The sequence below is a fragment of the Parasteatoda tepidariorum genome, chromosome 8, assembly GCF_982258835.1.
Source record: "Parasteatoda tepidariorum strain Cologne lab strain chromosome 8, Ptep-v5.0, whole genome shotgun sequence".
NCBI classification, from domain to species: domain Eukaryota; kingdom Metazoa; phylum Arthropoda; class Arachnida; order Araneae; family Theridiidae; genus Parasteatoda; species Parasteatoda tepidariorum.
This window is the reverse complement of record NC_141762.1, coordinates 2,396,513-2,423,880: the sequence shown is the minus strand read 5'-3', so window position 1 is coordinate 2,423,880 and position 27,368 is coordinate 2,396,513. Positions and strand designations below refer to the sequence as shown.

General features: G+C 32.2%; 1 protein-coding gene and 1 long non-coding RNA gene across 3 annotated transcripts; both read left to right on the top strand.

The window, feature by feature from the left end:
- Window positions 1–489: 489 nt before the first annotated feature.
- On the top strand, window positions 490–26,893 carry LOC107454234 (solute carrier family 52, riboflavin transporter, member 3-B). Of its 2 annotated transcripts, XM_043044739.3 has the most exons (7): window positions 499–664; window positions 13,715–13,868; window positions 16,558–16,799; window positions 17,669–17,948; window positions 20,195–20,368; window positions 23,367–23,597; window positions 26,658–26,893. In XM_043044739.3, the coding sequence occupies exons 2-7, from the start codon at window positions 13,725–13,727 to the stop codon at window positions 26,859–26,861; spliced, it is 1,275 nt and encodes a 424-aa protein (XP_042900673.2). In that variant the 5' UTR covers window positions 499–664; window positions 13,715–13,724; the 3' UTR covers window positions 26,862–26,893. The 2 variants fall into 2 exon arrangements, with proteins under 2 accessions (XP_087005841.1, XP_042900673.2); XM_087149715.1 differs by lacking the exon at window positions 23,367–23,597 and having other exon boundaries at window positions 490–664.
- Window positions 6,653–11,927, top strand: LOC147805232 (uncharacterized). Its single transcript, XR_015428603.1, has 2 exons — window positions 6,653–7,164; window positions 11,656–11,927. It is a non-coding gene; the product is annotated as an uncharacterized LOC147805232 (long non-coding RNA).
- Window positions 26,894–27,368: the final 475 nt, after the last annotated feature.

The following is a 27,368-nucleotide window of genomic DNA, read 5'->3' as shown; positions in this document are numbered from 1 at the left end:
AATATGTGTGTGATTGGATATTTCAGATGTATTTCTATGTGATTAAAAATGTCGAAAGTTTTATGTCTAATTTGAAGAACGTGCTTTTGCGTCCACTGTGCAATATTAAATTACCCGTAAAAAACTACTAGCTACCTAATTTGGTTACTTTAGAGTTTTGAAGAAAAAAATTCATTGAAGTTCGAATGCATTAGTCTATGTTCGAATGTCTTCGAACAATCGATATGTGAATTATGGGGATTCGGAGAATCAAATGCTATTTCTTTTAATCTAATAAAGCAGCTAAAAAAATAAATTAGCAAAAATTTAAATCTAATAATTTAAAATAAAATCCAAGTTGGTGAAAAAAAAGGCGGATTTGTGAAATAATAATAAATTTTTTTTTAAAAATCACTCAATGTTTGTTGCATCAATCATTTACTAGCTACTGTTCGAGAGTGTTTTACTGTATAATTTTACGTAGGAGATGACAAACGGATTGTTACGATAAATTTTAATGATTCTAAACAGATAGCACGTCCTCAAAATAATATTACGCTTCATTTTCCCTTGGAAAAACGGTTGTTGAAGTTCTGAAAATAGGATGATTTTTTCATTATTCATGTCCTTTACATTTACATACTGCATGAAAGTTACGGAAGAAAAACGGAAGAAAAATTAACAGGTAAGTTTATTTTAACTAGTTTATATACTCCGATTATTATTTTTTTTTTGTGTGTGTGTTGAGATATTGCATAGTTTTTTGTTTCCTCTCCCCCTATCTTTTTGTGGCTACTACAGTATTTCTTTAAGAACTGGAACTTTAGTTTGATATTACACAGATAAACAATCTATAGATATCTGGTATGGTGTTTTTTTTATCTTATCTTCTTTATATGAGCTGATTTCAAATCTTAAAACCATTTAGTTCTATGACCTCAGATTTTTAAGCTATCAACAAGTATTAATTTTCAAGGAATAAAGTTTAATTTTTATAGAATACCGTTTAATGTTTACAAAATTTAATGGAATATTGTTTAAATTTTATTAATTTTAATTGAGTTTGTTTGTATCTGTTACAACAGCCTGCACACCACAGCTACTTAGATTTTGTGAATTTCTTCGTAATGAGTAACATTTTACGCTGAAACCACACAAAAAAAAGCACTCGAAGAAAAGGGATCGGGAAAAAAAAACATTACTTTAACAATTACATGAGTGATTGTTAAAGATGATATTGAGTGACGCCACACTGTTAAACATGAATTTAATATAGTTAAATATTTATTCGAATGTACTTTTTTAGGAACTGATTAATATGCAAAGTTTGCGTAAAAACAACTTTTAACGAATTTTTTAATTTTTCTTAATTGTACATAATACAATTATGTAATATATTTAATAGTAATATTATATAAATTAAATCAATTAACAATTGTTCCTCAGAAGATTATTTTTGCGATAAGTTGATATAATATTGACATCATAATATGGACATAAATTATGAAATGTTTCATTTCAAAACATTTTTTTAAAAAACAATCTCCCTCTAACCAAACTTTATGACGACATAATTAGTGTCATTATTGGAATTGAGAGAAATTATGAAATTGCTTAAAATTCTTATAAATGTTGTTAGATTGTACGTAAAATTCCTCCCAAGAGCTTTAAATGAATCCTAGTTAGTTTTTTTAATAAAAATAATATCTAATTTTATTAGAATAAAGTATTTAATTACTTTGAATTTGGGCTTAATTCGCTGAACGGCGCAAATCAAATCGAACTTAAATTCGTATAATTGTCAAAGTAATGCTTTTTTTTTTTCGAGAGAGAGGCCTAATTATACCTAATTATTTATTTGATGCCCTAATTATTCCTAATTATTTATAGTTGTATTTAATGCCCTGGATAGATAAAGGAGCTACGTGCCGCCATCTTGGTGACCGTAACTTTTTTCAATGTAGAAATGCTGAGTTTCTATTCTTTTATCTGAAATTAGATATTTTGCTTTCTATTTATTCCATTCAAGGAAAATAATATCTTTTCTAGAACATAATAAGGTAAAGCTTTCTCATTTCGTCTTTTATAATTTGCGATAACTTTTTTTTCTAAACTCATTTAAATTTCTTGCAGTCGAATTTTTATGAGGTTCAAAGGGTTAAATATAGTTAGATGTAATTAAAATAATATCAGTTTCTTAATCAATCAATAAAACAGTCAATAATTAGTAAATAGGAGCTTTGTTACATTTAACAGCAAAATAGATGAGTTGAGAATTCTTATTCAAATTCAGACTATTAAATATAAAAAAATTATTTTGCACTGTTGCAAAATTTTACTATAATGTATGAAATATTTTAAAAAATATAAAATAAAGGAACTAAGACTTCAAATAGGAATTATATCATCTTATTAAAACGTACACTTTTTAAATTTATTCATTTGAAAGATATTTAATATTTTATACTAGTTTACTTTCAATTCCGGCAAAAAAACAGTAAAATATTTAATTGCTATTAAAATTTATTTTTAAAGTTTTACAATTTAAGAATTATTTAAGTTGAAAACAATATTCGTAGTCTTTTTTCATTTCTTTCAGGTGAATATATCTAATGCAATTAAGTTTGTTAAACCTCTAATTGAAAAAAAAAAGCGAAACATATTTAACAAATTCTTTTGGCCTCCTGGATAGCGTAAATGTTCCACTGTGCGTCGACGAGGATCATTTCTAGGTAAATACAAGTAAATTTAACTTGAAAGTCATCCACAAAAACGACTTTCTCTCGATGTGAGTTGGGTTCTAAATTGCAATAAATCAGTAGTTCTTTGGGATCCAAATTACAATATTTAAAATAAGTTTTCTTACCTCAAATTTTCTTACTCAAATTAAAAAAACTGTATTTATCAACTTTTATGAAATGGACATAAAATACCCAAAATTCTTTACTAAACACTTTAAACCATTAAAAATTTTAGCAATTTTTTGAAACTTTAAACTCAGTCTATAACGTTTAATACTTGCTACGATGAAAAAAGAAAAATAATTTCATTCAATCATTGAAACGAACTGATTCATCGATTATTAAGCTCATTTGTGTCCTGGTGCAGATTAAAAATTACAAGAATACGGAACAAGTTTTATTGTAATAATTCTACTGTGTTCATAAAATGATTATCTATTATCAAAATACAAATTTCAATATTTCACTTATGTTGGTCAGTAAAAAATCAGAACAATTTATTATAGTTCTTTATTCAATCAAAGGAGAATAATATTTGCTGTGGTGGAAAAAGAAGAAGAAGAAAAAAAAAACGATTTAGAATTTCATTTGTCTTTCGATTAGGGTTCCCCAAATTACAAAAATACAGAATGAGATTGTATTGATAGACTGTTTATCGATGAATAAGAAATTAATAAAATGAAATACTCTTAAGTACTTTACATAGTGAACCATTTAAAAATCATTGCAATTTATTAAACTTCTTAATAACTAAAGAGAAAAATTTTTGTTATCTGGTGAAAATAGAACCACGATAGTTTGAAATAATTACTTTCATTAAAGTAATGAAAATAATTGATTAGATTTGATAAAAAAATCTTTAAGACACACAATTCTGCCTTTAAGAGATCGAATAGTTTACAGGAATAAATCGAAGTTTTACATTTAGAAGAATCATTATACTAAATGAATCATTTTAGTTTATCAAAAAAGTAAGTTAATAGCCGAGAAGAAACCTAAAATGATTTACAAGCTAAGTATAATTTGAAAATCCTTTTTCGACTTACTCCAAACCTTTATTTTGTTAACTATTTTTAGTTTCTTAAAATTTTTTATACCATTATTAACAACCTGAAGCAAATCAACAAAAATTAATAAGTAAATAATTGTTATAGTTTTCCCTATTCATGTTATTGTCGAACACATATTGATATTTCTTCAAATTCTTAGAACTTGAAAATATTGTAATGGTGTACCTACAAGTGACGTAGTGTGAATTTCTCGATCTTGATTCGTTGCTGAAACGTGCCATTTGTTTATGTAAACAACTGTTCTTTCCATTCTATTTCGAATTAAGCCAAGCCGCCAAACATCAATTTTCTTAAATGAATTTTCTTAAATTCTTTCTATATTCTTACACAAAGATTTCAATTCTATCACTATATATTTCTTATTTAGCACAAAAACAGACAGGAATCCATTTAGAACATAAACATACTAATTATGGATCAAAGTTGCCAGGTACACATAGCAAAACTATATCACAATTACAATAAAATGCATAAACAAATAATAATTCTAAGTTAAGTAAAAGGCGTAGAAGATAAATAATTATATTTCAATTAATTCGATACGACACTGTGTTTAATTAATTTCACGTAAATTAACATTCTAGCTTATGTGAAAAAACTTAGTTGAAATTTAACATGTCATTTTGCTTAAGAGCGATCAGCTGACGTCATAGGTCACATGTGTGGGTATACATGGTCTTCTTCTTGAAGTGCAAGTTAGCACCCATTTCTAAACGATTTAATTCAAATAGAGCATTTTCAATGTTTAATTGGGGTTAGAATTTATGACGGAAATTGACTTTAAAATAATGAAGTATATATCTAAATTTATATTTATTGCATTCAATTTAAGTCTAATATGTCTTTCTTTAAAAAAGAGTAAAAACAATTTTAGGAAAGGTATAATATATTTTTTTCAAACTGTTTTGATGGTGTGTTTTGCTTTAACGACTTTAGTTTCATGGAAATTTGACGGAGAAATAAACAGCATTACAATAGGAAATTTTCTTTTGGCAGTAGTGATAGTGCTTTTTAGAATTATTCTATTATTGAAACAAAGTGTAATGAAGCGAATTTTGTGTTACAACTTGCCTAAAACGTGTCAGAGAGACAAATCTACGAAGAACTGGTTCATTTGCTCCTGGATTACAGCGATAATAATACTACACGTGATATTTGCTTTTTATTCTGTACAAGCATTAAAAAATGAAAACCACAAAGGACTGTACAATATTAATAACATGGATTTAATATTTAAATCATTGTTCATAGTAATATATATTTTCTTTAACACGATATGTTTTATATTACCAATCAGTACATTCTCAATATTTTATGTAATTGTTTGCTACACATTTATTCTGAGACTAGAAATTATTGCAGACAGACTATCATCACGTGGTCCAGTTGATTATAATAAATTAATTCAAAAGTTAGATGAAATTAAAACTGCGGTCTACATTATTGATGACAATATTTCGGTATTGGTGTTTATGGTGTTCGTTTTTGTGTCGGCTGCAACATATTTTTCTACTTCCACAATCTTACATCCTGTTCTATTTAGTAGCATCGAAATGCGTCTTGCTCTGTGGTCTTTATTTGTTAACAACTTTTTATTAGTTATAACCGTGACTGTTTCTGCTTCTCTGATGTCAGAGGTTTCTTCAAAAATAAGATTCAAAGCAAATAACCAGCCTGACAACGAGGAGTTAAGGAGAAAGTTTTTGTCTGCTCTTAAAAGTGAAGTCAATTTCACCGTCTGGAAAATTATACCTATAAAAAGAAATTTCATTATAGGGTACATCGGAGCTATGTTTACCTACATTGTTTTATTTGACAACATGAAACCACAGTGACAAACCGTATAAAAGACCTTAATACTGTTACCCAACTTAGTATTTTGATTTTTTTTTCTTTTCAGTTTTACAAACAGCCCGTTTCTCCTTTCCTAAAAAAACACAAAATATGTATCCGTAAAAGTTCACAATCATATTAACTAGCTAATCTTAGGATTGACTAGGATGATAATTTAAAGTAAAGGATCAAAAGCTTTCTCAATTTATCAGAGAATAAAACATTCTCAAACTGAACTCTCAAAATTTCCTGAAACTTTTACTGGTATTTAAAAAATTGCGAGATAATCCATGCCTTGAAAATTAGCTGATAAATTGCAAAGGTAAAGCTATAAAAAATGTATAAAAATTTTCACTTTCTACGCCCATTGCCAATTTGTGAAACCAAGTCATCCGAGTTTTTATTGTGCGATTTTAAATTTATTGAAGAGCATTTTTTTGCATTCGATTTTGCATGATTTTGCATTTGAAATCATTTGATATCCTATTTAAACATATATTTTGCGTTTAAAAGTGCATTTTCTATTATTTTTTAAAGTTTCATGAAATAAAAAAAGGCTTTAATTTTCTGTTATTTTGTTTGATAATGAAAATCACTTTTATTTTTGAGTTTAATCAAGGATTCCTTTTCTCTATATTGAAAAGCCTTGTTGGTAGTATTGTTTATTTTTCTAAATCGATTTTTTTTTTAAAGAAAAATCTTTTTATAAGTTTAGTGACCTTAAAATAATGTCACAACAGATTAATACTTTTAACGAGGTGTGGACGTTGGGCAACGAGTTTCCTATTCAAGAACTACCTGATTTTTCAGATGCCTAAATAATGAACTAAATAAACTGAATGAACTATAATACAATATAATATAATATAATATAATATAATATAATATAATATAATATAATATAATATAATATAATATAATATAATATAATATAATATAATGTAATATAATATAATATAATATAATATAATATAATATAATATAATATAATATAATATAATATAATATAATATAATATAATATAATATATGTGGAATACAGATCCAATCTACGAAGCATTCATCCTATCACGTGATTGAAACCAAGGACATTAATAGACATACGTCTACATTCTTTTGTTCTTTTACAAGTACACCATTATTGTTAGAATGACTGGCTCGAGGAGGATGCCAGTGGAAATTGTAGCTTACTTGCCTATTATTGTTAATATATATTTTTATTAAGTTTAGCACAGCTTCTTTATTTTTGAGAAACCCTCGCTTCACCCCCTTTATCCTACAAATGGGGGCTCGTCCACGGGAATGTGGATCGCGATTTGAGCAATAACCGGATCTGTCGCGAAGGACAGAATTGACCCAGAAACTTTCATGAAACTTTCGAATCATCCTGAAATTATTGGATTATTTTGTGAAGCAGAAGTGCAGTAATCTTTTCCGTGGAAGTGCAGTGTGAAATCCTTGGATACGAAAAGGGATACGAATCTGGTTTGAATCAACGAAACATTGGATTACCATTGGACACTGAGAGTCTCTTCAAACAAGGTAGGAAATTTTCAATTTTAAAAATGTATAAAAATTCAAAGAAAGAAGACCTAGTAAAAGTATTAGAGGAAATAGGAGGCATCGCAGACAGCAGCGATAATATCGTTAAATTAAAAGAAAAAATTGAATGTTCCGAAATATTTAAGAATGATTCTGAATTTGTCAAAAATTTGATAACTAACGCCGTAGAAGAAAGAGTAAAAATAGCAGACAGGGAACTAAAACAAAGCGAAATTCAGATTGAGTTAGAAAAACTAAAATTAGAAAGACTCGAGAAAGAAATGCTTTTATTAGAGGCGAAAAACAAAGCATTTGAAATTGACCCTCCCAAAACAATAAATGATACACCTCAAACAAACATTGAGAATCTAATTCATAGCATTAAAACTCTATCTCTTCCAGTTCCATCGAAACCTGAAAACTTTATTCAATTTTTTTCATCGTTGGAAAGAGCTTTTAATACGAAAAACATAAATGAGAGGCTTAAAGCTGAAATCTTAATTAATATGCTAGGTGAAAAAGCAAACAGCATCTTGTTATACATTGAAGAAGAGGAATTAAAAAATTACGAAAAACTTAGATCATTAATTCTAAGAGAAAACCAAATAACCCCTCAACAGTGTCTATTTAATTTTCGCCACCAAAGAAAAAATTTTGATGAATCACACATTCAATTTGCAACACGAATTCGTTCAACTTTTGAGTATTATTTACGTCTGAGAGAAGTAAATGACTTTAAAACATTATGTGATTTAATCATTTCGGATAAAATATATGAAACACTAGACAGAGACACATCCGCCCATATTGGCGTAAGACAGGCTAATGGTTGGTTCAAGCCTCTCGAATTAGCACAAGAATGCGATATTTACTTTACGGCAAAAAGAAAATCGCAAAATGAACAGCAGTCAACATTCAACCACACAGAAAATCAACATCGATATAGGAGCACTTTTCATTCTCCTAAAAACACTCATCAAGAAAGATATAGGGCAAACACTTTTAAACGAACAGATAAATTGCCAGACACTAGAAACTGCTACATTTGCGGTGCGAATTCACATTTCGCAAAAAACTGCGACAGGAAGTTTAAAGAAACTCAAAACCAAACTAATCCTTCACAAATTAATCCAAATCAGATTAATCAAATCGAAAGTAAAAACTCAATCAATGAACAATGTGTAAATAATTTGGAATTTATTGAATTAAACGTTAATGAACGAAAAATTAACTGTTTAGTAGATTCGGGTTCACGCATTTGTGTTATAAATAGCAAATATGTAAATTTGAAAGATCGTATCCCAGAAAGTTCAATTGAATTAAAAAGTTGTTTTGGAGAGATAATTAAAGCGAAAACTTATTCTCTTACAATTTCACTCCCAAGTCAAAACATCATTAAACGTGAATTATGCATCCCGTTCGCAGTAACCGATAAACTTTCGATGTGTTGCGTCATAATCCCTCAAGTAAAAGCTCTTCTTTTCGAGTGTCAAATTTCAGATTCGCCAGATGTTAAATTCAAAACAACTTCGAACACTTCGAATAAAAAAATAAATGATCAAAATGCTTATGCAGGAGATTTATTGCAAAAGGAAAATTCTCAATCTCAATGTTTACTTTTAAACAAGAAAAACGATCTGTGTTTAAATGATTCCTTGTCTTTTGATAATTCCTTATTATGTGATACTTTGCATGATGATAACAACTTTTTATTTGAATTTCATGATGATATTTTTAATTGTTTTCAATTGAATATAAATGATATAAATACTATGCACTTAAATCATATCAAAAATGAGCATGTTAAACAGGGTGTATTTAATCTTATCCAAAACTATAAGCCTCACAAAGTGAAAACAAGTAATTTAGAAATGAATATAATTTTAACAGACGATACACCAATTTACTGTAAACCTCGTCGATTACCATATGTTGAAAAACAAATAGTTGATTCCCAAATAAAGGAATGGTTATCAAAAGGTATTATTAAACCTAGTAATTCAGATTTTGCTTCCCCTATTGTTTTGTGTAAGAAGAAAAATGGTACTATGCGTCTTTGCGTGGATTATCGTAAGTTAAACAAAAAGACAATTAAGGACAGATTCCCCCTTCCTGTCTTAGATGATATTTTAGATAGTATAAGCGAGGCAAAAATTCATTCTCTACTGGATCTTAAAAACGCATTTTTTCACTTACAAATAAATGAAGATAGTCAAAAATACACATCATTTGTCACCACCAATGGTCAGTATGAATTTACCAAAGTACCCTTCGGTTTAGCTAATAGCCCTGCCGAATTTCAACGATTTATTAATCACATATTCAGAGATCTAATTAATGAAGGCATTATGGTAATATACATGGACGATATAGACGTAATAGCGAAGGATGAAATTGAAGGTCTAGAGCGTTTAACAAAAATCTTTAAGATAGCCTCAGAATATGGCTTGGAGATAAATTTCGAAAAATGTCAATTTCGAAAAACTAAAGTTAATTTTTTGGGACACATAATCGAAAACGGTACTATTACACCTTCAATGGAAAAAACGAAAGCAGTTACAAATTTCCCTGAACCTAAGAATATCAAGCAAATTCAGAGTTTCTTAGGCCTTACAAGTTATTTCCGTAAATTTATTCAAGGATATGCATATATTGCAAAACCATTAAGCGACTTATTGCGTAAAGACACTAATTTTATTTTTGGACCAGAACAAAAAATCGCTTTTCAAAAATTAAAAGAAAAATTATCAACAAACCCAGTTCTCAATTTGTTTAGACAGGGTGCTAGAACAGAATTGCATACAGATGCATCTAAACTTGGTTACGGAGCAATCCTATTGCAAGAGGGCGATGATGGAAAATTCCACCCAGTTCATTACATGAGTCGGAAAACCTCAGTACAGGAAGAAAAATATTCCAGTTACGAGTTAGAGGTCTTAGCTATCATAACAGCTTTACAGAAATTTCGCATTTATTTATTAGGACAAAAATTCAAAATTGTTATCGATTGTTCGGCATTCCAAAAAACTATGGAGAAAAAAGAAATTACCCCTAAAATAGCTCGTTGGGCATTATTTCTAGAAGAATTTGAATACGAAATAATTCATCGCTCAGGGACACACATGCGTCACGTTGATGCCTTAAGCCGTTATCCAATAATGATTATTGAAACCCCTGAAATAACACCTAAAATTTCAACAGCCCAAAAAGAGGACGAATTTATATCAACAATTAAGGAATTAATTAACTGTGGTAAAAAGGATAATTACTTTGTGAAAAATGATATTCTTTACAAAATTGTTAACGATAGAGATTTATTAGTGGTCCCTAAGACCATGCAAATAGAAATTGTAAAAAATGCTCATGAATTAGGTCATTATGGGGTAAACAAAACAGAAAATCTTGTTAAAGATAAATATTTTTTCCCAAACATCAGACAGTGCGTAGAAAATGTAATTAACAGTTGTGTTAAGTGTATTTTAGTAAACAGGAAAAAGGGAAAAGCAGAGGGTTTATTAAACCCAATTCCAAAAGGTGAAACTCCATTAGACACATATCACATTGACTTTATTGGTCCAATGCCATCCACCAATAAAAACTACAACCATATTTTTTCTGTGGTAGATGCATTCACAAAATACGTATGGCTCTATCCTGTAAAATCTACATCATCATTCGATGCCATTCAGAAATTAAACCTACAACAAACAAATTTTGGAAATCCTAATAGACTGATTAGCGATAAAGGTGCCGCGTTTACTTCTAAAGAATTTAGCGACTATTGTGAAAATGAAGACATTACTCATCTTACCATCACAACTGGAATCCCACGAGGAAACGGAATGATTGAAAGAATTCACGAGACACTTATTCCCATTTTAGCAAAACTATCCATAAACGATCCAGAGAAATGGTATAAATACGTACCATTAGTACAAAGAACATTAAACTCTACTACATCTAGAAGTACCAAATACTCGCCATTTGAACTGCTCACTGGCATTAAAATGAAACAAAAACAAGATGACAAGCTTTTGGAAATATTGAAGGAAGAACATGAAAACACCATAATGTGTAACAGACAAGAGATTCGTGACAACGCTAAAGTCAACATTTATAAGATTCAAGAAGAAAACAAGCGAACATATGACAAAAAGCGGAAGAAAGCTCACAAGTATGAGAAAGGGGATGTCGTTGCCATTCAACGAACGCAGTTCGGTACAGGACTCAAGTTGAGACCAAAATTCTACGGACCTTATGAAGTTACTAAGGTGAACAACAACGATAGATACAATGTCAGAAAACTTGGAACTCACGATGGTCCTAATATGACTTCTACTGCTGCAGACCATATGAAGATCTGGGGAAATTGAGGAACCATATGGACTGAAAAAAAAAAAAAAAACTAATAATTTTTTTTTGTTTCTTATAGCCAATTGTTTTGAAATATTTGCTTTTGTACTGTTCTTTTTTTTTCTTGTGTATTTTCAGAAAATGTCTTTGGAACAAACATGTCTATTGGTGAGAAGGTGGTCACCGCGGTCGGTGAAGAGCAGGACGGCCGTGTGGAATACAGATCCAATCTACGAAGCATTCATCCTATCACGTGATTGAAACCAAGGACATTAATAGACATACGTCTACATTCTTTTGTTCTTTTACAAGTACACCATTATTGTTAGAATGACTGGCTCGAGGAGGATGCCAGTGGAAATTGTAGCTTACTTGCCTATTATTGTTAATATATATTTTTATTAAGTTTAGCACAGCTTCTTTATTTTTGAGAAACCCTCGCTTCACCCCCTTTATCCTACATATAATATAATATAATATAATATAATATAATATAATATAATATAATATAATATTGTGTAATATAATATAATATAATATAATATAATATAATATAATATAATATAATATAATATAATATAATATAATAAATAATGAACTATAATAAAAAAATAATGAACATTTTGATGAAACTTGAATGTATTTATTTGCGAAAAATTTAGCGATGAACTAGATTCATCGCTATGAAAATAAGTTTTCTGGTTTTAATTTCGACAAAACAGAGACGACTGATGAAACTTTTGTAGATTGGGAGGCTGATATTGAAGTATGTTAAGATTTTCCATTTGAAACAAATCGTTTGTTGATAATGTATGCACTTAAAAAAAAAAAGATGAAGAAAAAGAAGATTGGAGGTAGTCAAATGTTTAATACTGATAATTGGGATACCTGCAGGTGACGTAGTGTGGGAATTTCGATCCTGTTTGGGCTGTTGAAACGTGGCATTTGTTTACTGTTTTTTTTTTCTCCATCCTATTTCGAGTAAGCCAAGTCCACCAATTCTCTTAAGTGACACATACTATATTCTTACACGAAGATTTCAGTTATTTCACTATATATTTCTTACTTAACAATAACAGGCATGAAGCCATGTAGAACATAAACAAACTAATTACGCATCGAAGTTGCCAGGTACGCAAATTGTGGAGAACTTATGCTGAGAAACTGAACTTAAACATGCCATTTCGCTCAGAAATTATCAGCTGGTGCTGACGTCATAAGTCACGTGTGTGGTTATCTGTGATCGTCTTCTTCTGGAGTACCCAATTGTCATTTAAAAAGGAATCTCATTCAGAGAGAACACTTCCTGACAGAATGAAAGTGTTTCATCCATGCTACGACCCATTCGTACACCAGAATACCCACAATCAGCTAAGATGGAAAGTTGTTGTCACCTTTATTTTTTTGTGGAACATAAAGGAGAAATTGGAACCCGAGTTTGGCAAAATGTGTTTCCATCCGACATTAATGCCTTTATTTCAAACTGTGAGAAAACGGGATCAAAGGATTTATGCGAATATTTAAGGTATTTTATGAAATTATATTTTTATTGACACCTTTTGAAAACAAATATTTGATGGCAACCAACGGGTAAAAAATGCTCACAACTCATCTAGTATTAGTTTCCGTTCGGGGAAAGTTTCTGATTTAGTTACAACCAAACAACTGATATTTTCCAATATTTAAAAAAGGCAATCCACAATCAGTTTTATTCACCATACTGAATAAACATGAGGAAATAAATACTAAGTATTTTAAAAATAAGAGTAATTTCATTTAATGTATAATGTAAAATCAAGAGCATTTGCTCGATGTAGCTGATGTAAAATATGCTTTTTCTCATGAGCTTCATACTTGCGATACTTTTAAAAATGTAATCCTTTGCCGTCAATCTATTATATTACCTTTTATATAATTACTGGGATGTCTTTTTTATTTTCCGAGAAGATTGGTTTTTCATTTGTGAATGCAGCTTAAAAGTGTTGAAACTAAAGTTATCGAAATAAGATAATATAATTTCACGAATCGAAGTAAGATATTTACCTAGTAAAAATAATGATTCATTTAAACAATGTCAATTTATTTGTTAGAAGTAATAACTAACAAGTGAATAATCTTTGCTGACAAAGTATGGTTGAAATTAAATTTAGAACAATTTGTATTAATATTGTACCTTTATAATGATGACTTTTTGCAGATCGTAGAAAATGTGGCTAGTAGATATTTTGAGTGCTGGTTTCGGCATAGGTTCATGGATTGCCATGACTGGTTTGTGGGTAGAGCTTCCACTCTTGGTGCAGAGATTGCCAGAAGGATGGGCATTGGCGTCTCAGCTCTCTTTATTTCTTCAAGTGAGTATATGGAGAAAAAAAAATTTAGAACTTCGATGCGCAAAAATTTAGCATTTTAGCCCTTCACTGGTCGTATCGCGTTAATCGGCAAACAACACAAAAACAACAGCAACAAAAAGTACTGTGTATGAAAATCGCAAAAAAAACAATGAACTATAATAATAAAAGGAAGAGTTTTTCTGTCTGTCTGCATCTCTCATAACTCCAGAACCGCTTGCACTAGCGTTCTGAAATGTGGGCAGTGGTTGAAAGAGAGGAGCAATTTTAGCCCCCGATCCTAACAAGTATTAAAAAATTTCAGCTCAAACGTTCTTGAGAGACCTTTGAAAAATGGAGTTTTCCCATTGGCTTAGAACTCTTGCCATTGATATTAATTAAACTGTAGATTCTTCTCTTTTTTTTCCCCTTCAAATATTATTATGATAACATCAGTGATATTTTTCTAGTTAATAGCTCTCATTCGAATTCTTTTGCGCGTTCTTTAATGTATAGTTTTTTTATTCGTCAAGTCAGATAAATTCAAGGATTAATGTAAACGTGGTGACATAAGAGGACAAAGTGCGAAAATATCATTTATCTATATTAATAAAATGAAGAGTTTGTCTCTCCTATAACTCAAGAACCGTTTGGTCTATCATCCTGAAATTTAGACAGCAGCTGCAAGGGGACTCTCTTCTTAAATGAATTAATAATGTTTCTCGATTAATTTTGATTACAACATAACTTATTGTTTTATTTTAACTAGCACTTTCTAACAAAATTAATTGTCATGTCGTCAAAAATGGCAATTTTTTTTTTTTTTTACATTAGTCCTAAACGAATTAGTATCGTTTCTCCATTAACTTTGCTTTTTTTTACTTGGCTTATTTTTTTTATTTCAGTTAGTACCCATTATTAAAATTAATCGCGCATCATTTTTGTTAATAATAGGATGGCTATTTTTTACGTTTCCCCTGAAGGAATTATTACTAATTCTCCATTAATTTAACCTCTTAGTACATAACTTTTTTTTTCAATTCAGTTACCGATGATTTTAGATCACTTAGTTTTATCGAAACACGTTTTAAAAGCGTAACTATAAACCAAATATACACATAGTTTCAGTTAAATTTAGAAACACAAAATTTAGTGACACAGTCCACCTATGCTTCCACTTTTACGTTGATCGTTCAATTAATTTGACAAAACGAATAAAAAATAATTTAATACTAAGAATGTGCAATAAAATTCTTTCTTCAATGAAAGTTAAAAGCTAGAAAACAACTGATGTTATCTTTAAAATATTTGATTAAAAAAACGGAATTGTCTGAAATTTAGTATTTATCAATGGTAAGTTCTAAACCAATAAAACAATTCAATACGTATTTCGCTAATCTTGCTCGAACGGTTCATAGTAGGCTATTCTTGTCATCCAATGTCGACAGTGACTTTTTCTGTGCTTTGCAAAGTTTCCTCACTTTCAGTCTGATAGTTTAAGAGTTTAACAAGGACAGACTGACAGATCTTGATAGACTCTTAAACTACATCGAATTTAATAAGCATAGATTTTAAATTATGTAGCATCTTGTAAAATAGAGTTGGCTGCCCTCAAAAATAGACATTAAATATTCAAAACATTGAATACTTTTTTTTTTCAAAAAAGGAGCAAATCCTACAAGATTTTATCACGTTTTAATTTTTTTCTTAAAGTTTTGTATACTTTTAAAAATTTAAATGATGCTGCAGTGGAGCAACTTTCCAAATCATTAAAAAATCTAGTTCACGAACACTTTTATTCTTTAAAAACGTTGGATTACCTTTAAATTAAAATTATATATAATTTTAGGCTAGACAAACTATACTTCGAGCAAAACAAACTAAACTTTTGAAGCTTATTAAACTCAAAACAAACTTATAAAACTCGAGCCAAAACTTAACTGTTACGAGCTCACAGCAGTTTTAAAAATAGCATATAAATCACTAAATAGCTTTATTTCCATGAGAAGATAGACTTCAAAAATAAATAAAGATTTAATATAAGTGGAGAAAACTATACTCCATTACAAGTTTAAAAAATGACCATTTCATATATATATAGGATTTAAGTAATCATCTGCGACCGCATATAATTCCGTTTTTATTTCGTTAGCAAATTATACAAACATGCTTTCGAAACAGCATGAAAGTTAAACTCGCCAAGCAGAAATTTAATTCGAACTATCTTTTACGATTTACGTCATAGAATTATTTAAAAAAAAGGTTTTAGTTTCATAGTCCAACTTGTATTTTAGACTTGGCGACATATTTCGATAAATAAGGAGAACATCCGCTCTTGAAAATGAATAAACTATATGACGTAGCAAGAGCGCTGGATTTGATTGGACTACTAAACATGGAGTGTCTTATACTGACATGTTCTAACCAAATCAAATGAGAGATATAAAATATTTAACTTTTGTTTAGCTGTGGAAGAAAATCGTCTGCAAAGAACAATATTTGTTATTCCTTTACGGTGGGAACTTTGCATCCATTCGACGTGCACTTAGATGCAAACAAGTTCTCTCCATGGGGATAATGGTTTTTTCTAAACTTGCAACAGAGTATTTTAAATGAAGAAACGTTTCGTCATGTTTGGAAAATTTATAAACTATAAAAATAAAAAAAATTGTGTTATTCTGATTAATATCTTATATCGAAAGAGTTAGTCTAGGTAGCTAATATAGGTCCTATACTCTACGGATTGCTTCATCATTGCTGGCCAAGATGTACGACGGAGCGAGCGGCGACGCATTTTCAGCTGGCTGTTGGAACTTTGTCCACTTTCCTCTTGATCTTCATGTGGCACTGGACTTTCTTTGGACGAAGTATACCGTTTTTCATTCTCTCTTTTGGCCTATCTCTCGTTGACTGCACCTCCTCTGTTGTTTTCCTTCCTTTCATGGCAAATTTCAGGTAATTTCATCTTTTTTTTTTTATTCCTCATCACCACTAATGAAGATTTATTTTGTTTCTTTTTTCCTTTTTAATTCGTGTGTCATTATGTCAGATGTACCCTGTTAACATTACACCGAGTAGTAAAACTCAGGAGCCTAGTAAAACTTGAGATAAGCTTATAAGGAACCTACAAGAGCATGAATTGGGAGACCAAGATTGGGATACCTATGAATTTTGCCCCAATGGTTAACGAAATGAATGAACGATGTGCCTCTGTATTTGAAAATAGATTAACAATGGCAATGCAATGTCGAAAGTTGCGAGAAAAGTGCGACACGTAGCTCCAGAGAGTCTAACTTTCATTTGTAACTTTCATTTATAACTCTTTTTTATCATTAGATTTGTTTATATTTTGCCAATTTCTTTATAGTGAGCCGTGGTAGCTCAGGGGATAGAGCTTTCGCCATCCAATGAGGCGAACCGATTTCGACTCACTGACCACAATGTTGATGTAAAATATAATCAGTGGTAGACAGATCATGGGTTAGAATCCCCTTGCCGCCAGGTTAATCATGGGAGGTTTTCCTCTCCATGTAACTCAAATACGGGTGAGTTCCATTAAAAAGTCGAGTCTTCTGGATAAGGCTCAAAATCATAAGGCTACGGGAGTTGAATATGAGCAGTCGTGAACCCAAAATTGGGTCGTCTGTTCGACGACGGTTATAAAATAAAATATAAAATTTCATTATAGTCAATTACTGTGCGAAAATAAAGTCGGAAGTTCCCAAAAGGAATTTGGCACAGTTTTGGCGTAAATGATTTACGGGATAACGCAGAAGTACCCGATAATTGTAGGGTGTTAATATTTTATTTTTATTTCGTTACAGGTCCCGTTACTTAACGCCCTATCTAGTGGGTGAGGGGGTGAGTGGCCTCTTACCCAGTCTCGTGGCCATGGCTCAAGGTATTGCGAATCCAGAGTGTGTTAATGAGACTCACACAGTTCTCGTTGAGGGAGTCAACATCACCGAAGTCATTCTGATACCACTCATCAAAGAGCCCAGATTCGAACCTGAATGGTTCTTCGCCATCCTGTTGGTCATGGTCCTACTCAGTTGGATTGCTTTTATTGTTTTGGATAGGAGCCCCAGCTGCAAGAAAGAAAAAGTTTGTTCCATTACATTTTCAATTTATTAGATCGTCAAGTAAGAAATTTGTACGAAAAAAAGACAAAGTAGGCTGAAATCTTACAGACATAAGGAATTATTTCTTTAATCAAAGCATGCATCCATATTTTCTTTTTCACCGTGTAAGCGGCAAACTTGTTCATGCAAGTGGTAGAAATTAATCTCTAAAGAGTCAATTAATTTCTAAAAGACCAGTTTTATAGTATTTTTGGAATTAAATTGGTTTTTAATTTAATAGTTGGCCAAATTTAGAAAGAAGTGGTAGTTAGTGTCTAATGAGTGTAAAGGATGATGAAGAATTTCCAATTCTTGTACTTTCGCTCTAGTCATTTGCGCATATTGTGGTTTGGCAAAGACGGGAGATAATTTGTTGACCAACCTAAGTTAGGGAGATGATCTGTTGGCCAGTCTTTGCATCCTTTCGTCCAGCTAGTTGCAGTATGTTTCTTTTGTGACCTTTGAGTCGTGTTTTGGTGATTGAGTCGTGTTTGCATCCTTGAAAGCCTCGAAACACTAAAACCAAGTCTATAAATATGTATAATATAATTGACTGCGACCACGCAGTCAATATTCTTGTTAGAATATTCTTGTCTTGTTGCCAATATTCTTGCAGTTCTTGCTAAAACTCACGCTTAATAATAATACTTTTATGCGAATACCATTAGTACTAGTGTGCGAATAGTACTAATGCAAATTTCCGATAATATTACTTCGATAAGATGCACTTTTCAATAAACTAAATTTTTAGGAAAAACATATTTTAATTTTTAGTGTTTACAACGAATTTTTCAAGCAGGTAAGATCTGTAAATTTTCATTAAAAGGAAGAAAAAAAAAGCTAAAATATTTAGCCAATTTTAAATTATAAGCTGTTAAAGTTGACACATCCAACCTATAAATTTCATCTTTGATGACCTAATACTATTACTATTGTACTATTTATTATAATAGCAATCTATTAAGATTTTTTTTGAGGTACATAAACGAGAAAAGTTATACCCGGTGTCGTTACCTGAAGTAGTGGTTTCCATTTTCTTTCCGGCAATAGAATCTCAGATAATTAACCTGCTTTCAGCTGAACCCCAACTTTATAATGAAGTATATAAAGGCAATTCTGAACGAATTTACCAATAAAAGCTTTATTTAGAAAATACTTCATATGAAAAAATTCCATTCCCTTTATTATTTTAGATGATCTTCAATTAGGGAAGCCGTGATAGTCTCAGGGGATAGAACTTTCGCCTTCTAATGAAGTGAACTGGGTTCGAATCCCAGCTATGGCTGGCTGATACGAATTCCACACCCAGCTTGCTCCGACCACAGTGCTGACGCAAAATATCCTCAGCAGTAGACGGATGAGGGGTTAGAGTCCCCTTGCCTTCAAGCTAACCGTGGGAGGTTTTCGTGAATTTTTTATCCATATAACGCAAAATGCGGGTTTGTCCTATCAAAAAGTCCTCCACGAAGGCAAAATTTCTCCCGATATTTGGTCCTGGAGTTACCTCGTCTTTTGGATTGGGTTCAAAATGACAAGACTACGGCTTTAAACATTGGTAGTCGTAAACCCAAAATCGGGTCGGCTGCTCATACGGTTATAAAAAAAAATTTCCATTAGGGTTTATCGTTCTAGAACTGTATCTAGTCTAATAATGAATTAGATTTTGATGTATATATATATAAGTTGAAAATGAATAAATAAAAGTCAACTTATATTTTTCTTAATAAAAATTAAAAAGAACTGCTATACATGTTTGTTAGAGAAGCATATGTCTTTAACGAATTTATTTTATTTTGGTTTGAAACGTAAGATGGGAAATACTAAAGCAATATATTAATAAATGCACGTTTCCCCCCCGATTTATTCAATATATTGCTATTAAAACGTAACATTAAAAAAAATGCAATTTCTTTTTTATGGGCGTTTTATTTTAAAAACTTTATGCATAAATGTTAAATAATAGATCATTGATTGGGTCTAAGTGTAATTAAATTGTAAATAAAAGTCCTAATTCTTGGAACCACTTTAACAGAGCCCCTCCTTACCTAAATTGTATGCATAGTTCTTGAAAACATAATTTACAGACTAGTTAATGTTTTAAGCTTAACTAAGAGAAGAATAAGAATTTCAAAATAAATGTTTATGTGTTGTTATATAAAAGTTTACATAAATGTTAAATGTTTATATAATTTCAAAATGTATGTTTATATTTTTGAAAATTTATTTCAGTTGAAATACTTAAAAAAAGAACGGAATTGCTATGAATTAGTAGAAGTATGTGAAGAAAAGAAATTGGAAGAAAAATTGAAGAAGCAAAATAAATCTCGAACTGTGTATTTCTATTTATTATTCCTCCAATTATGGGCATCCATCATTACATTTGGTGTTTTTCCAGCAATACAGGTAAAATTTTTTTTATCGAAATGTTATGCTTTAAAAAGGAAATAGTTGAAGAGCTTAGAATTCCACAGTGATTTAAATAAGTTATTTTCAAGTCCATCAGGATTTTTTTTTATCAAAGTACTTTTTTATTGCAAAGCAAATGTGATCAAGTTATATGATTCTCACTACGAATATCATTTTTTTAAAAAAAGAAATTTATTTTTGTCTGGTAATGAATTTAACGGGAGAGAAATTTTCCTTAAGAGGTCGGTAAAAAAAAGAGAAAAAATCGAAACCATACTGAATAACTTTTGATCTCATGATCGTATTTTCCGTACTGAGACTCAATCTTTATGATTTGAAGAGGTGACCTCAACTATGATAATGAGTTAGTGCAGACAATATTTTAAGTTACAGAAATCAGTCTCAAAAACGTACATTCTCTGAATAAGCCTGCTTTTTTACGACACATTATAATTCCAAAAGAGGGGATCGATCAAGGAAATGGGGGTCCTAATAGTTTGGTCAGGAAAGTGGTTCAAAGCCTTCATTTTACTTTCTGCGCATTTCGCCATATATCGAGAATTTTATAAGCGAATCAAAAAAGTTCTGCACACAATTGTAAAATTTGTTTATCCGTAGAAAACTCTGAGAAAAATGTAACTTTTAGTAAATATTTACTGTTATTTATTATTTTATTTAATAATAATCGAAAATAATGAACTGATAAACTATTCATTATGTATAACAATGGGAGAAATAATAAAATAAAAAAAATAACGGCTCTTAATTGTAAATTAAGGTATATCAAATCTGGCCGATATAAAGTTTCGGAAAGAGTCAGTCTAATACGAAGTCGTACTGTTCAAGTGGGTGTCAAGAAATTCTTATGGCATCGAAGCCTTTTTTTCAAAAGCCCTGATTTTAATATTAAGAGGGTCCCTGGGACACTGTAAAACGACTCATCCAAGGATTGTGACTCGGAGGCTAATTCATACGGCAAAAATACACTTCAATAAAATCCTCAACATTATGAGCCGCTCACTATTGGCCATAAAAACGAAGTGTAACCTTATAACCGTGATGACTTCCTTTCAATGAAGGGAAACCGGATTTGAATCCCAGCGACGATACGAATTTCACATCCGGATTAAACTGACCACAGTTCTCACTTAAAATATCATCAGCGGTTGACGGATCGTGGGTTAGAGTCTCTTTTGCCATCAGTCAAACCGTTTGAGGTTTCCGTGGTTTTCCTCTCTATGGAACGCAAATGCGGACTAGTTCCATCAAAAAAGGAAATTTCTTCCAATACTTGATCCAGGAAATCCTTTGTCTTCTGGATGGTTATAAAATTTAAAAAAAATAGCACCCCAGAGCAACCCTTCAAGAACCCCAACACTATTGCGATGTGTGGGGACAGTGCTGGCATCGAAGAGTGGTGTATGAGTATGCCGGCCCCAGACAAAGGTTCCTTTAAAGCCAATTTGACAATTTCTATTACATAGAAAGAATGATAGCGAGATCGACCTTCTCTTCAGATGAATTCGACGAGATTCATTCTATGTGATGAATCTCGATTTATGACTGAACAGACCAAGCCCCCATTCTTGTTGTGTAAAAGACTGCAGCTCCCCTACACACCCTGATACAGATGCAGTTAAAGGAATATGCATGACTGGAGGTCAGACGTAGATCTCTTTCTCTCTCTCTGAGGGGGCAAAGGCCCTGTGTGATGCTATTACCGAGTATTATTATTTTATTTCATAACTGACGTTGAACAGCCGAGCCGATTCTGAGTTTACGACTATCAATGTATCAACCTTCGCAGCCTTGTAATTTTGAAATCAATTCAGAAGGCAAGAGAACACCTGAATTATCATAGGAGCAAGCTAGATTTCGTGGAGAACTTTTTGGATGGCACTAGCCCTCATTTGCGTAACACGAGGAGGAAAACCACGAAAACCTTTCACGGATACGCCGAATGGAAGGGGATTCTAACCGATGCTCGGTGTACCACTGAAGATATTTTACTTTAGCACCGTGGGCTGTACGAGCCGTGAGCAGAATTCATGTCTACCAGTCACCACTGGAATTCGAACCTGGTTCACTTTATTGGGAGGTGAAAACTCTATCCCCTGAGTCACCCCAGAATGCTATCAACCTACACTTCGTTTTATGAACGGTAGTGCGCGGTTACACAGAGACCACATTGTTCAGAATTTTATTAAAATTCATAATGAAAACAGAGTAATAAATAAAACATATTATCTTGTTTTATTTTTAATACATGATTTTAAACGGGTGTTTTCTAACCTTTTTCCATCTAGTTCATATCAAAATAACAACTTTAAGGCCATTTTTCTAAAAAAAAGAAAGTAAAAAAAAGAATATCGAATTTTAAGTCCTCATCATTATATTCTTCCCTTTTTTTTTAAACAAAAAAAAACTCTAATATTTTAGTATATTTAAACACGGGGATTTTTAAAATTAAAAAAAAAATTGATATTCGAAGAGCTGTGTGAATGAAGTTTATAAACGTGTCCCGCAGTGGACTGATCGTTAAGACATGGTTCCCAGCAGATCACCGAAGTCAACCATCACTGGCTGCGGTCAGTAAGCGAGAGGTTGTCCACTTTGATCAGCCTGCGTAGGGACCGAGGGTGTGCGGTATCGGTCCTCGTTAAACTGTTCTACCTTGAAGTGCTCGACTTCACGTGCAGGTCGTCGGGCTATCGAAGCGGGGGTGCCATCCCCTCTGCAGAGGATCAAAATTGTGATGGCATGTCTTCGGATCATCCTCAGGGATGTTTCCCAGACCGTCGCCTATAGCCTATTGAGCAGCTCTTCCTGAGGGCAAAAATCAGTCCAGAGACAAAACCATTCGCCAGAATCAAGTGAATTTGGCCTAAAATTGGCCGTAAATACATGTGAAATAAAAATAAGTAAAAAGAATGTCACCCAAACGGAAAATAAATTCTATCAAAAAAGTTATTACCATACAAAGATATTTTTTCAGCCTTACAGTTGTCTTCCCTATGGAGAAACTCCGTTTCATCTGACGGTGACTCTGTGCGGCGTAGCCTATCCTGCCGCATGTCTCCTGGCCATGTTTCTGGAAGTGAGGAACATATCCTGGATATCCTGGATGTCTGTGGTGTTCACCATTATTTCTGCCTATGCCATGATTGCTGCCCTCCTCTCCCCTCTTCCACCTCTCCTACACTCAACACTGGGATCCTGCTTGATTGTAATTTTATTTTACTTTCCTTTTATTTTACTTTAGGAACTATTTCGGATTTATATTTTTAAAAAAGCCATTTAAGGTAGAAAAATTCTGCAAAATTATTGCATCTATGCATTTGCGGGCCGAGATAGCCGGTTGGTAGGGCGTTGGGCCCATGTCCAAGAGGTCACGAGTTTGATCCCCGAAGACTCCATGTGTAGTAAATGATGACAGGTACACGTTAAATCTGTTGTATCACAAAGTCCGCCATGTTCCCACAGCAAATCAAACCTCTGGGGGTACTGAATGGGAGATTGATTGTTCTCTGGTTCAGATCAAAATTACGATCTGTCTATGAATAAATTGATGCATGAATGGAATCGCCCTGTAAATGGGCTGTGACGTGTGTGTGGCTTATGTCGTATTCTTGGGCATAGATTCAAACAAAATTCAAACCATTCAAACAAGAAACACACCCTCTGCTTAAATTCACTTGGTTTCACCAAGTAAGCCTTCCCCAAGTCAGCTTTTTTCAGGTATTGGTATGTGGCATTAGAAACAACAACATAACTGCATACAACAACATAACTTGATACCAGGTTGAAGATTAAATATATCATAATGTTTAGCACTATAGTCTTAAGTGGGCCATGACTTTCTGTTGAAGATCTCCAGGACAATATGTTTTTTGACCTGGATTGCCAATCAGTTATCCCAATCACTCGAAAATCCACAAAATCGAGCTATCGTTGTTTTGCCATTCATCTATCTCGACTAGTGAAGGTCTTTCATACAAAATTTCGCTGTCAGTCTAACGATTAAACAAACACACATAGAACATTTTCCATTTTATTAAGGATAAGTTGATTAGATAAGATTTATTTAGATAGGGAAAAAAACCAACTTTATTGAACAGTTATCATACTCGAAAATAAACTTTACCTTTTCTACTTGATGTACACGTCTGATGGTTTCTAAACATACGCCGGAAATTAGCGAAAAGCAATCCATGAATTAAGTACATGCATATGAGTTTATCAATTATTGTTGTTAAGATTTAACCGAAACCTTTAAAGTGTGTATGATTCGGTATCAACTTGAAATAAAGTATTCATTTACGAAATTTTTCTTTAACACCGAATTTGGTTCTTACAGTGTGTAGTGGAAACAACTAACTTTCAAAACTCGAGAGAAGAACAATCGTGTAAAGATAATTTCATGTTAGAAATGTGGTCGGTGTGAAGCATTGATGATCAATTTAGCATCATACAGGTTTGAAGATCTCAACGCGTCATCATTAAAAATGTTATTTCATCCCAGCAGCTTTATTTAAACTACGGAAAACTTATTATGGTTATTGTATAAAATCCCACCGAACATTTTATGCTAACACGTACCTGCAAGAGACAATAAGGTATATCGATCCTGATGGGTTGTTGAAACTTGGTATTTGTTTACGTTAGTAACTGTTCTTTCCATTCTATTTCGAGCAAGCCAAGTCCGTCAATTCCCCTTCCTTCTCGCTCCCGTGAAATTTTCGGGCTGGAGTGTTCAGTAGTAATGCGCCAATAAGAATAAAACTGATTCATTTCTTTTGACTGGAAAAAAAATTTTTATTTCTCATTTTACACACCAGATAGCAGTACCAGGATATTTTTAAGGTAATTGTAAATAGTTAGTTTATTTTAAATTAGATACCAACACTAATCAAATGCGAGTATTTGGCAAAATAGACACTTTTATGACCGTTTTCTTGAAAATTAACCGATCGTTAAGGGGTTAAGAGACACATTCTATATTCTTACACACTCTTTCACAAAGTTTTCAATTCTTTCACCCTATATTTTTTACTTAACACAAAGACAGGCATGGAGTCATGTAGAACATAAGCAAACTAATTATAGATCAAAGTTGCCAGGTACACAAAATAAAAACAGATCACGATTACAAAAAAATACATAAACAAATAATAAATCTAAGTCAAATAAAAGACGTAGATGTGAAAGAATTATATTTCAATAAATTCGACGTGTGATACGGCACTGTATTTAATTAACATTCTAACTTATGTGAAAATCTTATAATATGTAATCGGTGACGTCATAGGTCACGTGTGTGGTTATACGTGGTCTTCTTCTTCTTAAAGTGAAAGTACCCAATTAAGCCAAACAACGCGAATTTTTGCCAACAGTGGGAAACTATATACCAAATACGAGGTTATTCTTTTATGGATCTTTTATTGAAATATATTTGCCGTTGTTGCTCAAAATATAATGAATTTAAAGTATCTTTATGTTTAGTTGTTTTTTCAGAAAACTGCGCCATGCATTTCTTTTAACAGTATACTCTAAAATAGTAGTCCCGCAGTGGACTGATCGTTAAGACACGGTTCCCAGCAGATCACCGCAGTCAAGCATCACTGGCTACGGTCAGTGTGCGGTTGGGTGACCACTTGGATCAGCCTCCGTAGGGACCGAGGGTGTGCGGTATTGGTCCTCGTTAAACTGTTCTACCCTAAAGTGCTCGACTTCGCGTGCTGGTCGTCGGGTTACCGAAGCGGGGGTGCCATCCTCTCTGCAGAAGATCAAAATTGTGATGGCATGTCTTCGGTTCATCCTCAGGGATGATTCCCAGACCGTCGCCAATAGCCCATTGTGCAGCTCTAGTGCGACGTAAATGAGCAAACAAACAAACAAAATAGGAATACCAACATTTTTAAGACAGAAAATAACTCTTTGTTTTAATTGGGTACTTGGAACTAATCACGTGGTTGGTTGTGTCTAATCACATGGTAGCGTGTAACGTTAAAGCTTTTAGGCTTGGGTTTATTATCACGCTATATCAATTTCGGAGTCAGATTGGATAACTGCAAGCAAGCCTGACTGGCTGACCCACGCGGGACGTCGCTCGAAAGTATCGAATTCCCATTAAATATGCTCTGGTTACAATATGAAACGATTAGCTGTCCATTTGGATAAATTTGTGACAACTTTGATGGTCGGCGGGATTTTACACAAGCTAGCTATGAATGATATCTAGTTCAACTGAGCACCATTTTTTTAAAATTTATTTTATTGATTTCAGGTGGTGTGTTGGGTAGCTTTCATGTTTGCTTTCTCCTACATCAAAACAATGGTGACCATCATCTTAGGCGATGACTACGGCCATAGGGCGCTCTTCTGGTGTGGAGCTGTAACACAAGGTGGCGCTGTATTGGGAGCTTTTGTTATGTTTCTACTAGTTAACCTGTTCGATGTCTTTGAAGATAAAGGAATGTGTATTGTTTGATGAAAATATAAATAAATTAATATTAGCCTAGACTCCTTATTTCATTTTATCAATTAAAATTCGTATTTACCAATGAAAGTTTCATTAAACCTGAGACTATTTTTAATAAAGTAGTGCCTGAAAAAGCAAAACACGATGAAGAAATTCTTCAGAAAACAAGCAAAAAAATGTAACGCTCATCGAAATTTAGTTAAGCACAGCATGAATCTACGTTGCTTGTTTGCAAGTTTTGAGTATGTATAACAATGCAAAACGTGTGCCTCGAAAACTTTCAATTTCTGACTAAGTTTTCTTGATTTTCTATTCATAATGCCCTTATTTTTTAAAAAAAATAAATAATATAGATGTATTGTTATTCATACATAGTATAATCTATTGCTGTACAATTTTATTTAGGTTGGAGGAGCCACGTGGTGGCTTTTTATTCGTCATAGTTTTTTCCCCCTTAAAAGTCGATAAAAAAATATTCACTTTATTCCCCACCGTGTTTCATGTTGTCCACGATAG

Excerpts from the sequence above, each read along its gene's own strand:
- LOC107454234 (XM_043044739.3), top strand. The coding sequence starts at position 13,725 with ATGTGGCTAGTAGATATTTTGAGTGCTGGTTTCGGCATAGGTTCATGG. Across the intron at positions 13,869-16,557 it reads AGCTCTCTTTATTTCTTCAA|GTAGCTAATATAGGTCCTAT; the intron begins GTGAGTATATGG and ends GAGTTAGTCTAG. Across the intron at positions 23,598-26,657 it reads CACTGGGATCCTGCTTGATT|GTGGTGTGTTGGGTAGCTTT; the intron begins GTAATTTTATTT and ends TATTGATTTCAG.